The sequence below is a fragment of the Nipponia nippon genome, unplaced genomic scaffold (assembly GCF_047370975.1).
Source record: "Nipponia nippon isolate SJK-2023a ecotype South Korea unplaced genomic scaffold, ASM4737097v1 scaffold_1, whole genome shotgun sequence".
Lineage (NCBI taxonomy): Eukaryota > Metazoa > Chordata > Aves > Pelecaniformes > Threskiornithidae > Nipponia > Nipponia nippon.
Window position 1 is genome coordinate 114,612,318 of NW_028262290.1, and position 16,209 is coordinate 114,628,526.

General features: G+C 49.5%; 1 protein-coding gene across 1 annotated transcript in view; it reads left to right on the plus strand.

Annotated features, from left to right (window-relative positions):
* The first annotated feature begins 482 nt into the window (after positions 1–482).
* Positions 483–16,209, plus strand: part of EEPD1 (endonuclease/exonuclease/phosphatase family domain containing 1) — a 67,294-nt gene continuing 51,567 nt past the window's right edge. The window contains exon 1 of the mRNA XM_009464426.2: positions 483–1,675. Coding sequence (XP_009462701.1) covers positions 822–1,675 — 854 coding nt within the window. The 5' untranslated portion in view covers positions 483–821. The remainder of the gene's footprint in view (positions 1,676–16,209) is intronic.

Genomic DNA, 16,209 nt, shown 5'->3' on the forward strand with positions numbered 1-16,209 from the left:
GAGACCCCGGCGCCCCGCTCACCTGGGGGAAGAGAAAACCCTGCCCTCAACGGCAAGGCGACAGCAGTGGGGCCATTCCGCGGCCCCCTGCCCCCTGCGCGCTCGACCCCACCTTTCGGGGGCGAGCGCCCAGGCGCGGAGGGCGGAGGCCGCCCCTCCTCACCCTCCCCCGCCCCACGCAGGCGCCCGGCGACGAGGCCCGGGCCCGGAGCCGGGAGGGAGACCCGCCGGGACGGCCGCGCCCGCCCGCCCCTCCCGCGGCCCCGGCCGGGCCCCGCCGCCGGCGGCGGGCGGGGGAGGGCGGGCGCGGCGCGGCGCGGGTGACGCCCCGGGAGGCGGTGGCGGCGGCGCCCGGCCCCGCCTCGCCCGGCCGAGGGGGCGGGAGCTCCCGCCGAGCTACTACTACCGCCGGCGGGGCGCGGGGCAGCGGCAGGAGCCGCCGTGAGCGCCGGGGGCTGGAGCGGAGCGGAGCGGAGCGGCGGGCTGGGCGGGCAGCGTTTGCGGCGGCGGCAGCAGCTCCGGCGCCGAGGGAGCGGCGGCGCCCCCGGAGGAGGGCGGGGAGGAGGAGGAGGAGGAGGAAGGGCGCGGGGGCCCCTCCGCGGGGTCCGCCTGATCGAGCGTGTGCTGTACTGTGCTGGTGTCTGTCCGCAGGGTGCCCTGCAGCCGCCGCCCGTCCCCTGGCGCGGAGCCGCGGGGCGTCGCCGGCCTCCCGCGGGGGTCCATGAGTCGCGGGCGGGCAGCCCCGGCAGCGCCCCTCGCCCGCTCCCCCAGCTCCGGCAGCGGCCGCCCGGCGCGGCGGCGGTGGAGGAGGAGGCGGTGAGATGGGGGGCAGCCTGGGCTGCCACCGCTCCATCCCCCGCGACCCGGCCGACCTCTGCCACAGCCGCAAGTTCAGCGCGGCGTGCAACTTCAGCAACATCCTCGTCAACCAGGAGAGGCTCAACATCAACACGGCCACGGAGGAGGAGCTGATGACCCTCCCCGGGGTCACCCGGGTGGTGGCGCAGAACATCGTGGAGTACCGGGAGTACATCGGTGGCTTCAAGAAAGTGGAGGACCTGGCGCTGGTCAGCGGGGTGGGGGCGGCCAAGCTGGAGCAGGTGAAGTTCGAGATCTGCGTGAGCAGCAAGGGCAGCTCGGCGCAGCACTCGCCCAGCTCCCTGCGCAAGGACCCGGCCTCGGAGCACCACCTCTCCGCCACCAAGATCAACATTAACACCGCCACCCCGGCCCAGCTCATGAGCATCCGTGGCATCACCGAGAAGATCGCCAACAGCATCGTGGACTACCGTAAAGAGCACGGGCCCTTCAAAAGTATCGAGGACCTGGTGAGGATGGACTGCATCAACTCCTCCTTTCTGGACAAAATCAGGCATCAGATTTTTGCAGAGCGGTCCCGGCCCCCTTCAACGAACACCAACGGTGGCCTCAACTTCACTGCCAAGCCTCACCCCAGCCCCACGTCTCTGAGCCTCCAGAGCGAGGACCTGGACTTTCCTCCTGGGGGTCCAACCCAGATCATATCCACTCGCCCCTCTGTGGAGATGTTTGGGGGGCTGAGAGACGGCAGACCCGTCCTGAGGGTGGCTACCTGGAACCTGCAAAGCTGCTCCATTGAGAAAGCCAACAACCCAGGCGTGCGGGAGGTCGTGTGCATGACACTGCTGGAGAACAGGTAAGAGGCAGTACCTGACCTGTAGGCCCAGCTCCATGCAGGATTGTAGGTTAGTGGCTTTGGGGCTTGGGCACTCTAGAGTCCCGTTGTGATCCTAGTGGGACTAGCTCCTTCCCAGGATTATTAAATGTTTCCTACCTCTTGCATGGAACCCTGGTTGAGTCTTGATGCTGGGACTGTAGTGACTGTCCCTTGATAAAGCCGCTATGGTCCTTGAAAGGTGGTGGACCTCCTGAGGAGGTATGTGTCTACGCACATCTGTGCGGGGAAGACTGAGCAGTTACAGTTGGTCACGTTGGGCCTGTTAATAGTTGGTCAAGGATTGTTTCTCCGTCAAAAGCCTTTTGAACAAGTCACGGAGGACTGTCTGTCCTGCCAAAAGCTGGGGAGGAATAGCAGGAGAAGGGCTGCTCTATATGTACCCTGTTTCTTACAGTGTTTCCCAGAGCATCTTACTGCCAGTTTGGGAGGCAGGATGCAGCGCTACATCCGCCTCTCTCAGAGCTGCCAAGCTGAGACCTGCCAGTGCCTCTTCTCCAGAAAGTCTCGTTTGGGTGGTGACCTCCTTAACGTCAGCATTAGGGCTGTAGTCTGCTCTCCCTCGGATCCGCTCCTCAAACCAAAAAGGCTTGAGAGCACAGTCAGGATGGTTTGGGCTGTGTAACAAGCGTGGAATGCCACGGCTCGTCCCGCAAGGGTGACACAGCTCGTTAACGAGCGGTCATGGGGCATCTGCTGAGCTGGAGGGACCACTCATCCTTGGGGGTGCGAGACGGGGGGGCAGCAGCCTGGGGAGGCTGTGCTGTCCCCGCACCAGGCGGGCCCCTGGTGGGCATGGAGCAAGGTCGGTTTGTGGTGTGGTCAAGTGGCGTGGTGCTTCTGGTGTTAATGGCTGAGAAGCTGAGATGTTCTTGGGTTGGTTTTTTTTTGTTTGTTTTTTGGGTTTGTTTTTTTTTTTTTTTGAGTAAGGTAATCAGGTAGCAGTGCTGGGGATGTCTCTCTTGCTAAACTTTCTGCTTGATACAGAAATGTAAGCATGTAAAAAGGATTTTGAAATCACTCTTTCCTCTCCACGTGTGAAATCTGTCCCAGCTGGTCGGGCAGTTTACAGCATTGGGAAACTAACTTTTCTTTCGGGCTTTTATTCAAACTTCCAGCTGGAAATGAATAGGGACAGGGGACTCTTGGACTTCTGTGAAAGGGATATTGTGGGGAGGGGAAGTGCTGATGAACGGTTATCTCTGGCAGTGCCAAGAGCGCTGTCCTTCCCCAGTAATATGCTGAATAATGGCTCTTGTCGGTGTGGTTGCAGAGGTCAGGCATGTGAGAAGGATGGTGACAGTGATGTGACGTCCTGCGCTGCAGTACAGTATTTGTGGTCAGGGATACCTCTGCTGTGCACTGCTTGGGAGCCTGGTGCTCCTGCATAGGAAGCATCTGTCATCTCTCAGCCATTGCTGTTTGATGGCCAAAATAGAGATGACAGTCCAACGGGGGTATTCAGATGTTATGCTGATGGCTTCAGCCTAACATCTTTCAGCATTCCTCGGCTGCTCCGCTAGTTCAGGTATCCCGTGCTTCCCTCTTCGCCACTGCTCTTGTTCTTTTGTGAGCAGTTGGTTGGCCGGAACGGACCTCAGGATGAGGTCTGGTGGGGCTGGGCATCAGGGCAGGGGGCAGAGGCGGACAGACCTGCTGAGGAAAGAAACATCTCTGATTATCACTGGTCTCAGGATTATTCTAATAATCCAATTTTGGAAGAAAAGTGACTTTGATTTATTTTTATTTATTTGCATATATATTATGGGGTTTTTTTTAAGGACCTCATCCAGTAAAGTGTTAACTGTCTGTCACTTGTGCATCTTCAGCATTTTGGGGAGGAAAAAACAAAACAAAACAGTCCACCTATTAAAAAAGCTAGGCAGAGAAAGTGACTTATAAAATAAGCCTGCATTAGCCCAAGCTGGCCACTGTGTATGCAGAGCGTGGCCCTAGCAGTTTGTTTTACTTTTGGTCTTAAACTGCATGGTACTTTGTTTCCATCCAGCTTAGCAAACAGGTACTGAGTTGTGCCGGGTGGTGTGAAAGCTCTCTCTGATACTTTGAAGTTTAAAAGGAGCCTGATGTAAGTACTTGGTTTTGTTCTGTTTTATTGCATGTATATGTGCCATCAATCACACAGGGAGAGTACGATGCAATTGTTTTCTGTACTTGATCCTGTTTGTGATAACATGAGAAACTGGAAAGAAAAGAGAATAATGTGCATCCACAGACAAGCCTGCAAAACTTTCCTGGGAAAATAAATGTGGGAACAGAAAAAATCAACACAATGCAGGAAAAAAGTATACATTGGGAAAAGTCATACTCAGCACCTCAGGGAGGAATTTCCTTTTGCTTGTGCTAGCATTGCTGAGGTCAGTGGAGCTTTGCAGCTGTAAAACGGTCTCAGCTGAGGCCAGAAACTGCCTTCTTTCTGTCTGTGAACTCCATGGTCTCCCTCCTGGCTCCGGTCGTGTACCCTGGGAGCTGATAAAATGCCTTGCAAACTAATCTTTGCCCAGGTAAATCAACTTCGGTTGATAATCAGCTGGAGAAATAAATGTCTTGTTTCTGCAAGCGAGAATACGCTGCTGCACCAGGCTCACCAGCACTTCAGCCTCATGACATCCATGGGGTGTGTTTTCAAGGCGCTCTGCCTGCTCAGCACGTGTCCCACACGTGTGGCTGAAGTCTCCGGCTATGACCCAAGCTGTTGCCCAGTGGATCTGAAGGCTATTTAGTCCGACAGCAGGCAGATGCTCTCACGAGCTACGCTGATGGGCACCTGCTTGCTGATGTACTTTGTGCACGGCCGCCCTCACGTACGTAAGCGTGCTCCTATGTGCCGGTCCCTCATAGTCCGGGGTGGTCTTGGGTAGTCTGGGGTGGTCTCAGGAGCTGGAGTACTGCCTTGTTGCAGTACTGCCATTGGAGGACCTGCCTCACCTAGCTTTTTAAGTCCAGGAATAAAGCACAGCAAGGCAAGAAGACTGTATTAAAACTGTGTAAAGAGCAGTAAAGAATCTTAATTTGACATCTTGGGGACTTCCATGCCAGTTGAAAGGCTGGTTTGGGGTTTGCTTGGGTTGTTTGTTTGTTTATTTTTTTTTTTCTCATGACCAGTTCACAGCAAGTAGCTTTGAGACCCCTTGGGCTTGTTCTTTCAGGAATTAATAACGGGGACAATTACTGCTCATTTCCAGGTGGGGCTAGAAGATGAAGGTCCTCCTGTCTTCCAGCCCTGCATAGCCTTTGCACTGAGGGAACAGTTGTGCAGGAAGGAAAGAGGGCTGTGCCTTCATTCAAAACAAAAAGCAAGAAAATGTCATCATGTAGAGTAATCTGCTGAAGCGGGGAGGGGAAAAAACCAACCTAAACCTTCACACTCATGCCCAGAAGTCCTAAATTTCTGAAGAGCAGCAAAGGGAATGTATACCAAATCAGTAAGCATGACTACTACTGCTAAGCTATTTTGAAATTCATTGCTGCAATACAAAAATAATGAAATACAGCAAGGTCCTCACCCTCTTTCTCATGTTACAAGGATCTATGTTTATCACAGTGTTTGGAGGGGAGGAACGAGGTGTTTTCATTCAGAGGACTAGAGGGTAATTTTAGAAGACATTAACATGACGAACGTGGAGGCAAGCGTGATGCATAATTGGATTAAAGTATCAAATGTGAGGTGAATTTGCCCAAACTTGCAATGTTTCTTTCAGCGTGGTGCAGCAAACCTGGGATTTGTTGACAGGGGGTCAGGGCTGACCCATCTCTGGGGGTGCAGGTCATCCCCTCCAGCTGACCTCCATGGAGGATATTTTGTATATTTTGTATCCCCCCATGGAGGGGGGATGAAGAAACCAACAGCTTCTCCTCACCAAAAAAAAAGAAATGTAGGGTTAGGGTAGCATGATCGAAAGGGTGAGCAAGTTCAAGTCAAAGGCAGCAAATGTTTTCATGGGGAGAATAAGTAGCCCCAGCAAAGATGTTTCCTCTGGCCAAGGTCGGTGGAGGTACCCCAGAGCTGTGCTCTACCCCAGGTCCGTAGGGAAGGGCGCTCTTTCCACCCCTCATCCATAGGCCTGTCCCTCCTGGCCGTAAACCGAGCTCGTGACTCCCACGACACCCTGTGACCGCTCTCTCCGGCTGTTAGGTGCTGGGGCGCCTGCTGGGTGACTGCATCGAGAAGCGTGACACAGGCGTGTGCAACACCGACCGATACACAGAGCATGCTAAAGGTGCATCCTCTAGCTTAATTGCTTGCTTGAAAGTTTGCTAGTAGCCGAGGGCAGTGATCCCTTGTGCACCTTTCCCAGCATGGTTTGCAGCGGATGTTTTCCAACTGGTTTTCATTAAGCTTTATAATACTGAGCAGTAGCTTTGTGAAGACCTCTTAATTGTTTTGGGGTTTTTTTTTGTTTGTTTGTTTTTTCTTGTAAGCACACTTTGCAGTTGAGTAAATGAAAATTGGTAGAGGGTCTGAAAGCCAGAACTTGCACTCTCTCTCAAAAAATCTAAAAATAAAAAAAAAAGGGATGGGTGGGGAAGAGGGAGTGTGTGGCAGGACGATGGTGGGGTACCAAGGTTGAGGCTCAGGCCCACGGAGCCCAGCTCTGCTTCCTTCCAGATGTCAAGCAGTTCAGGCTGCTCCTTCCCTCTGCTGCTTGCTTCGGTCAGCTTCTTGGTGTGGTTACATCTTCTAGATGCAAAAAGTATAAGTAAGAAAGCCTTAACACCTGTTGCAAAAATCACAGAACCATCGAAGAGCCCAGGTTGGAAGGGACCTCAAAAGATCATTTGGCCCAACCTTTTGTGGGAAAGGGGGCCTAGATAATTTCATCTAGCACCCTGTCCAGTTGCGCCTTGAAAACTTCCAGCAGTGGGGGCTCTTCCGCATCCCTGGGGAGGTTGTTCCTGTGATTGACTGTTCTCACTGTAAAAAATTTCTTTCTTACATGTCTGTAGAGTAACAAATACAAGTACCAATATAAGGTTTGTATTTAGCACTGATTAATTTTTTTTTTTCTCTTCTTGCCTTGGTTTCTTGTGCTTACCCTTTAGGAACATGTCAGCCCCTCTTCCTCCCCCAGCTTTGTAACCAGTTAGCTCTTTTCACTTTGGTTAGATAGAAGCGTAGAAGTCTCTCAAAGATAAGAAGTTAACCTTAATTTCTGTGACTCAGAGACCCAAACTGGTGTTCCTGCTGGGGGAAGGGTAGGTTAACCTCAGCCCAAAATTGCCTCCTGGCAGGCAGTGGGTGGACAGGTAGTCCCTGGGTAACCCTCACTGTGCCACCATACACTGAAGCTCTTCTTCCTAGTCCTACCTACCCCAGGTAGGTGTCCCAGGGGAGCGGTCACCCTAAACGCATCCTCTCATCACCTGAAAAAAAAGGCAAGCTCCTGAACCACCCTCTGGAGGAGCCTCTTTCTGTTAAGAGATGGGGAAAAAGCTATTTCGTTCAGGTCCCCACACGAGGCACCGGAGGCAGGGGAACCACTTTCCCATCTCTCCCCTACATTAAATAATAGGGTGGGGGTTTTGTTTTCCTCTCCAATCTCTTAGTCTGGACTGAGAAGTGGGGTCAGTACAACGGGCAATTATTTACTACTAGGGCTTGATGCTTTGTTTGGGAAGGGCTGCGGTGTGTTACCTTGCCTGCTGGCTTGTAGCCATGTTTCCTGGCAGGATGATGGAAGAGGATCACACCCCCTCAAACAGACATCGTAGTAGTGCATCACCTCCTCAAATGGACATCGTAGTAGTGTAGCAATGGTCGTACTTGCATGCTTTGGAGGCTCAGCACCAGCTTGTGTTTGTTACTTCTACTCTGTCGCTGCAGCTCTTGGTGGCCTGGCAAAGCCCCGAGGTGCATCTGTTTTATGCCCCTTTCTTTATACAGCCACTTAGTTTTTCTCCATCGGGTTAATACTAGACTGGAGCCTTGCCAAGAATAATTCCCCTGCAAGAAAAGATCAGGAAAGAAGGCCTGGCTCGAGTAACCTGACCGTGCTAATAAGTCTTAAACGGCGAAAGAACAAATACACCCTCTTCTCCTTATGTAATAGGGAGGAAATCCTGCCTCCTGCAACTTCAGGAAAAACTTGAGAAAAAAGGAATTGTTAGATGGTATCTTCTATGTGCACTTCACAAAGGGATTTTTATGAGCAATAGAAATGCAGATGCATGTAAAGCCACCATTAATTTGCAAATACCTCTGAGAACAAAAAAATGGGGTGAATGGAAGAGCTGTTGTGTTTGGGGTTTTTTGGGTTGGCTTTTTTATTGTGTTTTGGGGGTTTTTTTTGGCCTCCACCTATATGAGATCAACAATATTTTACTTGCTGGAGACTAGTGGGAGACTGAAACTGTGTTCTGCATACCATCTGGCAGGGGAAAGCAGCAAGATCTTCTCAGGTCAGACCCTGAGTCACATTGTTTTCCAGTGAAATGAAACTCTACTGATTTTCTCCTGTTCAGGATTTGGCTCATTGCTTTGTCTATGTCAAATCACATGAAGGCTGCAGAGCTCAGTGCTAAAAAGCACGACCATCTCCTTGGGGGTTGAGGCTCCTCAGCAGTACTGTTCCCATCTTGGGTAGGGATCCCAGCCCCTTTCAGGACTGCTGCTGGGGGAAGAGGTGATGTCAGTTAATTAAATTAACTAAATTCTGTTTCCCAACCTGTGCTTCAAATGGATGCAGTACTGAGACCCTTTATATGGGCATCGCCGGCTCCTCCTGTAGGAGGTGGGTCGCTTGCTCAAGATAATTTGCAACTCCGGAGTCTTTGCAGGAGATATCAAAAGCAGTGAGTGGACTTACAGCAAGATCATGAAGGGTGTACACCATCCTCGTGTCCAGACTCTTGGAGGAGGCATCTGGAGCCATGTGCTCTGCAGGAGATCTTGGAGGTGGATGCGCTGAGCTGTCTGATCCTGCTTGGTTTCTGTCGATAGCTGTGGATCTGCTGGGTTTGCCACGGCCCCCACAGCTTTCCTCCCCTGGACATGACAAAGGAATGTAGGACAAGCCCTTGAAATCACCCCTGAGTAATCTTCCCAGGGATTTTCTCTTTTAAAGGGAGGTCTGGACATCTTGTTGACTTTGAACAACTGCCTCAGGGTATTCCTTGAACATCTGAGAGGCTGTATCTAACCAGCCATTTTTATCTTCTTTAAAGTTGAGAATGTGGCTTGGAAAATGGCACAGTTAAAGGCCAGTTTATCCATATAAAATAAACCTTATTTTTCTCCTTTTTAAAATTATAATCATACCGTGCCACTGTTACTTGTGCCATAAAGCCTGACTAAAATGGAACGGATCAGTGGGGAAAGCATTTGTTCTCATTTTTTTTTTTTTTTTTTTTCCTCCCAACATGTGTACTTGATACATCTGGCAGCACTTAATGGCTGTGTAGTTTCAATCCGTGCTTTCTGGGCTCTTCTGCACATTTATTTCCTGTCACTGGATTCATGTTGCAGGTCGCAGGTATTTTGACAAACCGGAGCGGCCAGCTTACTCCTGCAGATCCTACAGGGTTTGCTGTATTACACGCGGCAAAGATGAAATGGGTTGGCTGATTTACAGTAATAAATTGGTGAATTAGTCAGCGATGCTGTACTGCCTTCTCCTGAATCACAAGCAGAGGCCACAAGGCTCTAACCTCATCCTGCTAGACTTTTCAGAAAGCTTGTGCCACACGGCTGTAGAAGACAGACTAGGTATCTACACGTAGGGCTCCATCCTGTAAACAGAAATCTTTAATGCTCTGTGATTCTTCTGCGGTTTAGGAGCTCACAGTACAGCTGCAGGAAGGGTGGTTTTCTAGCTTTGGCTTTAAAAAGAGCAATAGGACCATTCCTGAAGGCAAAAGATGCTGCTGCTGCTGTTCTTATCAGGAAAGAAAGACCAAAGGACTACAAACATGGGAATTAAATACTCCAAGTTCCTGAGAAGGTAAGAGCCGAAACTCAGTCAGTCCCTCTTAACCAGAGGAAAACACTGTCTCTGCCACCAAGTGCTGGTCTGGCTCACTGTGAACACGGGTCTCTGTGAACAGGGACATTTAAGAGAGAATCTGGTTTTACAGATTTAGCTGCACCCTTCTTGCTGGAGTTGGGCTTCAGCGTGTTTCCTACAGCTGCGTTGTTAGGAGGACCCTGCTGCTTCAGCCTCTAATTAGCGTTTCTCTGGGAGTCTTGCCCAAGTAATGATTTCAAGGCTTGGCCGGATGAGCAGAGGAAAGTTGATAGGACACAGATTACAGTGTACACCTAACTTATTTTTGAGTCGCATTGTTCTTCACTGCGATGCAGGTGTATGCTGACAGACGGAGGCACAGTGTCCTTACTGAAATAATTACAATATGCTGCAGTAATTTCTCAACACTATTATACGGTGTGGTGATGGAGACAAGAACCGTGGCACGTTATTATAACACTGCTTAAAAATAGGAACTCAGTGGCTTCTTCATTTCCAGATTTTTTTATTTATTATTTTACATGAGGGACTTTGCTTTGTTTGAATAATAGCTGGCAATCCCCACTGATTTATCAGAGGATGAAAGCATTTGGTGGCTTTGCTGATGGGAGGGTGAGACCTACAGAAGACCTCCTCTCCAGTGTTGGAGGTCTGGATGTGCTTTCCACCCTGCTTCAATCTGGTCCCCTCTCTCGTCTTGGGCTCGCGTGATTCACGTCAGGTTCTGAAATGCCCCATAAGGTGCCAAGAGCAGGTTGGGCATCGTGTCAACAGCAGAGGCACAGTGAAGGGAATATGTAGCTATGGTAAAAAAGATGTTTTCTGTTGAGAAACGGTTTCCTCTCACCCTTGGCATATGCAGCATATCCATGTCCCAGTCGAGCCATGTGGCATTTTCAAACGGCACGAGTGTTTTAAACTGCTGGCTCACCGGCGAGGAGGATCAGTGCTGCTGACCCTCCTTTCCATCCCCGCTTCTGGGGGGTTTGTGCAGGCAGGAGCCCGGCGCCAGTGCCGAGCTGTTATGTTCAGTGCCTGTGGTAAAATTATTAGAGGCCAGTGAGTAAGAGAAATACATTCACCCTGCTTGTGCCCCACGCGTGTGCATGTTCCAAAAGTTGAACTGTGTATAAAAATATAACTAAAAAAAATTAATTCTCATGGAAAAATACATTTGGGATCATATTGTCATCCATGCTAAGGGTGGCCAGAAATACTGGGGTTACTAAGCACGTTGTGTTTGCAGTGGAATAAATGCAGCCAGCTTGTGCAGAGCGGGTTGGAGTCCTTCTGTCTGACAGGGCTATGCAGGCTGTCTGTCTGTCCTGTCTCTAAGTCTGTCACGGGGTGGAGGGCAGAGCACAGTAATGCCCTCCTGCTCTTTCTGGGGAACATCCCACGGGGCAAAGCTATTCCTGGGAGCAGTTCATGACATAGGTTTATGGATACGGATGAGGAGGAGGAATTGGAAAATTGCCCTTTCCTTCTGCGTGGCTATTTTTTGCTGTGTTTTTATAGGCGTTTCAGGTAACGTGCTCGAGCTCCTGTGCAAATTTAGCTACAACAGCTGTCCAAGCCGTTCACAGCTGAACGGGTTTTTAATGGGTTACTGAACAGCTAATTGATCAACAAGGCTTTTGCTGTGCGGCGCGGCGGCCGCCTTCCTGCCCTAAATCCCTCGCGCTCGTGACACACTGCCAGTCCTGCAAAACCGCCGTGCCCTTCGCTTAACAAGGCTGGGGGGGGGCGAGGGAGCATAAACCTCTCCAGCTCCAGCATAAAGAGGCTGTTGCTTTTGCTTTCGGACTTATCCTTTGAATCCTTTTATATTTATAGCTCTGTTTTTCCCCTCTGCTTCCTTGTCCGTCCGTCTGTCGCAGGCCTGCGGGTGCAGAGGGGCAGGCGCTGTCCCGCTGGCCACCAAGGGCTTGCTCCAGCCTTGCTCAGGGTCATTGCCGGTCAGTGCCCTCCCTGCCTCCCTCCCTCGCCCGGGCTCGGCTGGCGTAAAGGTTAGCAAGCTTTCTGCTGAACTGGAAGCAGCGTGCTGTTGGACATGGACTGGATGTTAACTTAGAAACCTTGTGTTTGGTTTCTTTATTTATTCTATTTAAGCAAATAAGACCAAGTTCGCCTCTAGCTTAATGCCACTGAATGGCAGGGTGTTATGGCAGAAGCCATTCTAATCTGGTATTGAAAAAAGAACTGTAAAATAGGCAAGTTTGTGGCTTTTATGCATGCAAAGTCAGTTCCATAGGTTTGCTATTGTAGCACATAAAATTACTACCTTACTCCTCGTCTTTCCTCCTTCTAAGCAGACAAGAAGATGGAAAAGTGTGAGCCCCTGTCAGGGAGGATAGTCTGAGCTGGGAAGGACCCATATTACATGATTTAAAACAGTTTGTGTTTTAAACAAGGCAGCAATTTTCCAGTGGTAATACCATCTTAAGCTAACACGGGCAGATCTGGCTCTTCCACTGGAGGCAGTGATGGGGTCCACCTGCATGAGGACCACCTGAGGGAAGCCTCTGAGTCGTTCCCCTCTTGTGGCGCGTGGGGCTGGTGGTGGTGAGGCACGTACCGGCACCCCAACACGTGGAAGAGGAAGTACGCTGTGCCTGCGCGGGATCCCTACCACGTATAAAACATCAGAGCCGCTGCCGAGTTAAGTGTGAAAATAAATGTTATTGGCAGGAAAATGCTGCAGTGGTACCTGACTACCCTTTGCAACCTTTATGCTGACCAGCCTAAGTTTACCTATGATTTCGGCAGCAATGGTAGTGTAATTTTTGGCTATCTATCTGTCTACCTGCTAGTCCTTTGTACAGCTCTTTCCCTTATCTCTAGCTGTGTTTACACTCCCCTTTCATAATCAATGGAGACTGCGCTACCAGAGCTGCCTGCTGTCCTCCGCGCTGGCCGCCCTCCCAAAAACACGGCATTGAGCAACGAGCAGCCTGTGGCCTGTGTGAGGGCAAAGGGGTTGGTACAGCTGGCAGATAGCTCAGCCTTATTTCCAACACATCTCAGAGGGATCTCTTGGTAAAGATGACCCTTTGGTTACCAAAAAAACCCCCCACGATTTCTTGTTTTAATTGCTTCTGAGTTCTGTGGTGCAACGTAGCACCGCAGAAAGGGAAACAATGGCTTAAAGGACAATATAAAGGTTCAGCGATTGAACAGTCCTCAGTCAGCAGCTCGTGGATTTAATAGATATTTGGACAATTTTCACGCAGAGCTGCTGGCAGTAAAAATTCTGGAAACATTTCCCGTAGATGAAGGTTGTGCTGCACAAGCAAAAGACACCTTTAAGCATGTGGTGTTTCCCATTTCTTTTTTAAACCGAGACCACTTGAATGTGGCTGCGGTTTGACTTGCTTCTCCTTCCCTGTTGACTTTGCGTGTGTGTAGAGTACAGCTGTTTGTTGAGGAGTTGTGTGCAAGGATGATGGTGGCACTCTATATTGCCCAGCTGGGCGCTCCAATTTGGCCAAAAGAAGGTGAAAGTAAGAAGATGGGCAGATTCCTGTTTACTGGTTATCCATAGGTTGAAAGGAAATGGCCTCATAAAACCTGCCTCTATCGTTGACCTGACCATCAAAGCTTGCTCTCGTAACCTGAATGTGACCCCCTTCCTTGCCTTCTCTCCAGTCCGACTGAACTACAGCCTTTCTGCTGGCTGCGCTTGGCTTTTAGATTGTGTTACCACACCTTGAGTGCTTCCAGTTATTCCAAGTGTATTTCGATCAAGCCTTTGCTTTCACACCATGAGGGTTGAACGGTATCATCTCCCACCTACAAGGCCAAGGACTGCAGTTTCCTTGGATCATCTGTGATATTTCCCTCAAAATCATTCTAACGCTGTCTTCTCGTTCCAAGAAGTGCTGCAGCATTTCTTTCTCCTCTGCTGAAGCTTCTTGCCAGACAGTTTGAAAATCAGTACCTTTTAAGGTATCTCAAGTTTCAGGCAAAACCTGCTTGAAAACTGCAGCCTTGCCTTTGATTTCAGGGGGCGTCATGAATTCTTGCAAATAGAGGAGGTTCCTGTACCATTGGTTTAAAGGAAAAAAGAAGTATTTATGTTTTTTCATTTCTGTTCCTCAGAGGTACTTAAAGCTCTGCAGAAAAATACCTTCTTAACTTCCTGATGTGTTGGACGTGGAATTATTTTTAACTTGCAAAAGCAATTGTTTAAAAGGAGTTTGTATGTACATTAGGAGCTTGGCAGCACACGCGCTCAGCATTTTTTTCCTATCTTCAGTTGAGCCTGATGATGCTGTATGGGTGCATGCTGCGCCGACAGTTTACAATTCCTTTTCCATATGCATCTTATCTTCCTAAAGATAGTGTCTGGAGACGTCATCTCTTTGAGGAGAGACTGATGAATTTATATCAGAAGGATCTTTTTGTCTAGCAGCTCTTCAACACGGTGCACTGCTCAGAATAGCTCTTAAAAAGCGAAAGTACTGGAGGAATATCAGCTTTGTCATGGCAATGTTGTTTGTCTTCAGTGCCTAGGTATGGCTTGATGTGGCTAAACCCTGGTATTTGTAGGAGAAAGCCTGAGTTGTCCATGCAAGACTCCCCTGGCGCCAGTTTTTAAAGTATTTATTGGTACATTTTGGGAGATTGTTTGGAGTCTACAGCCAGATTGGTGCTAAGTGTGGGTACTCTCTTAGTTGGTATATAAGTTGTGTTTTTCTGTAGGAACATAAGTGTGATGGTCTGAAAACTTTAGTTCTTCTGGAGGAGAAATTTTGCTGGGTGTCTATACAGTTATTCTTTTTTTTAGGGTGGGTTTTTTGTTTTTGGTTTTTTTTTTTTTTACTGCTCGTGAGATCTTCCCAGGTTGATTATAACCTAAAGACCTGATCAAATGCTGCCCATAAACTTTGCATGTGTATTTATCTGCTGCAGGACAATTTCATGTTATTGGGGAACAAGGGTCATTCATACAATAGCTTGAGTCCACTGTCCAAAGAAAGCACAGAGATTGTTGCTTCCATTTTTATTATTCCCCGTGCTTGGCTCAAGTTTCACCTCCCAGGTCTGCTCCTCAAAACTGGGATGCTCCTGAAAACGCTGCCAAATCTAAAAGTTTGTTCCAGTTGAGTTGGTGGTTAAACTTGGGCAGTTTGCTTACTCCTTGTTTCCATGTTCCTGGATGCTGCATCCCATCCAGTCAAACGCTTCTGCATGTTTCCCTGTCGCCCTATTTTTACATCCTGTTTTCCATACTGACATTTTGCCTTGTGGGTGCAATGAATGGCAAGCTTGATATTTTAGTACTCTGTTATGGCCTATAGGTATTAAATCGTTGGTTTGATTGTTCTTATTGATTGTTTCTATGGCACAACTTTAGGAGGCAGTCATGCTAGTAAAACCTGTGCAAGTTGCACCTCTTCAAATAATCTGAAATGCTTTTCGTGGAGCAATGATTACTTTATCCTCAGAATAATCCAGAAATGAGAATGAGAACAGTATTTTCAAAGGGTTATAATTTCTGCTCCATGTACTTTGTAGGCCTGCAGGTGTGTAAGCACTGTTGAAAAGAATCACTGGAGCCCTCTTTATATTGCTTTATGCCTGATATTGACTCCAATAAAACAGTCAGCGGGGCTCAGCGCGCAATGTTCTCGCTCCTGCTGCCTGGGGGTGCCTGCATTACCACCTTCACCATTTATCTGCTAGTTTTTTGCGGGGTTATCACCTGCTCAGGCAGGAGAAGACAACGATCTGCAGCACAGCAGAGGAAGGCATGGCATCGCCGTGGCTGGCAGGGCGCCAGGGCAAAATGATGGGGAAAGTCTTCGTGAGCATCAACACGATCCTGTTTCATGCCCTGTGTGTAGTTCGCTGACAGCTGCTTTATCCGCCTTGGAGCTCGTTACAAAACATGCGAATTATGTATAAAGCTGCACGAGGCATAATTTTCCACCGCCGTGTGGAGCCCAGCGATCTCCTCCTCTCATCCCTTTCTAATGTACGATTGCACTTCAGCTCCAATATCTGGAGAGCTCTGGGTCTGGCCAAGCAGGCTTTCTCATTCCCACAGAAGATCTGTGTTTCTAAGACTGTTTTGTGTTGAAGCCTCTGACCTAAATAAGGTTAAGGATCTGGACTACACAATTAGCACCCAATGCCAGGAAAAAAAAAGCTAAGCTCGAGCCACTGTTCCCGGCCTTGCCAGGGCCGGTCTGCATGCAGGGCTCTGCAGTCCTCTTGCATCCTTATGCTTTAAAGGCCATTCTTATGTCCAGACATCTCCGAGCCTGGCACGCAGGGGTACTCTGTGACGGGGAAGCTTTCAAAACTCCTTCCTGCGTGTCATTGTGCAGCTGGAAGCTGGGATTGCTTCCAGCTCAGTGAAGACACTCTGACATTGTTCCCTCCTAATCCCCTCCTCCTTGCAGAGTATGGTTTTTCGGGAGGCTAGCATGTTCCCGTGTTGGCTTTCCGTGCAGGAAGACAAACAGCGGTTCATGGGAATAACGTAACCCCGAATTAGCGATGAGC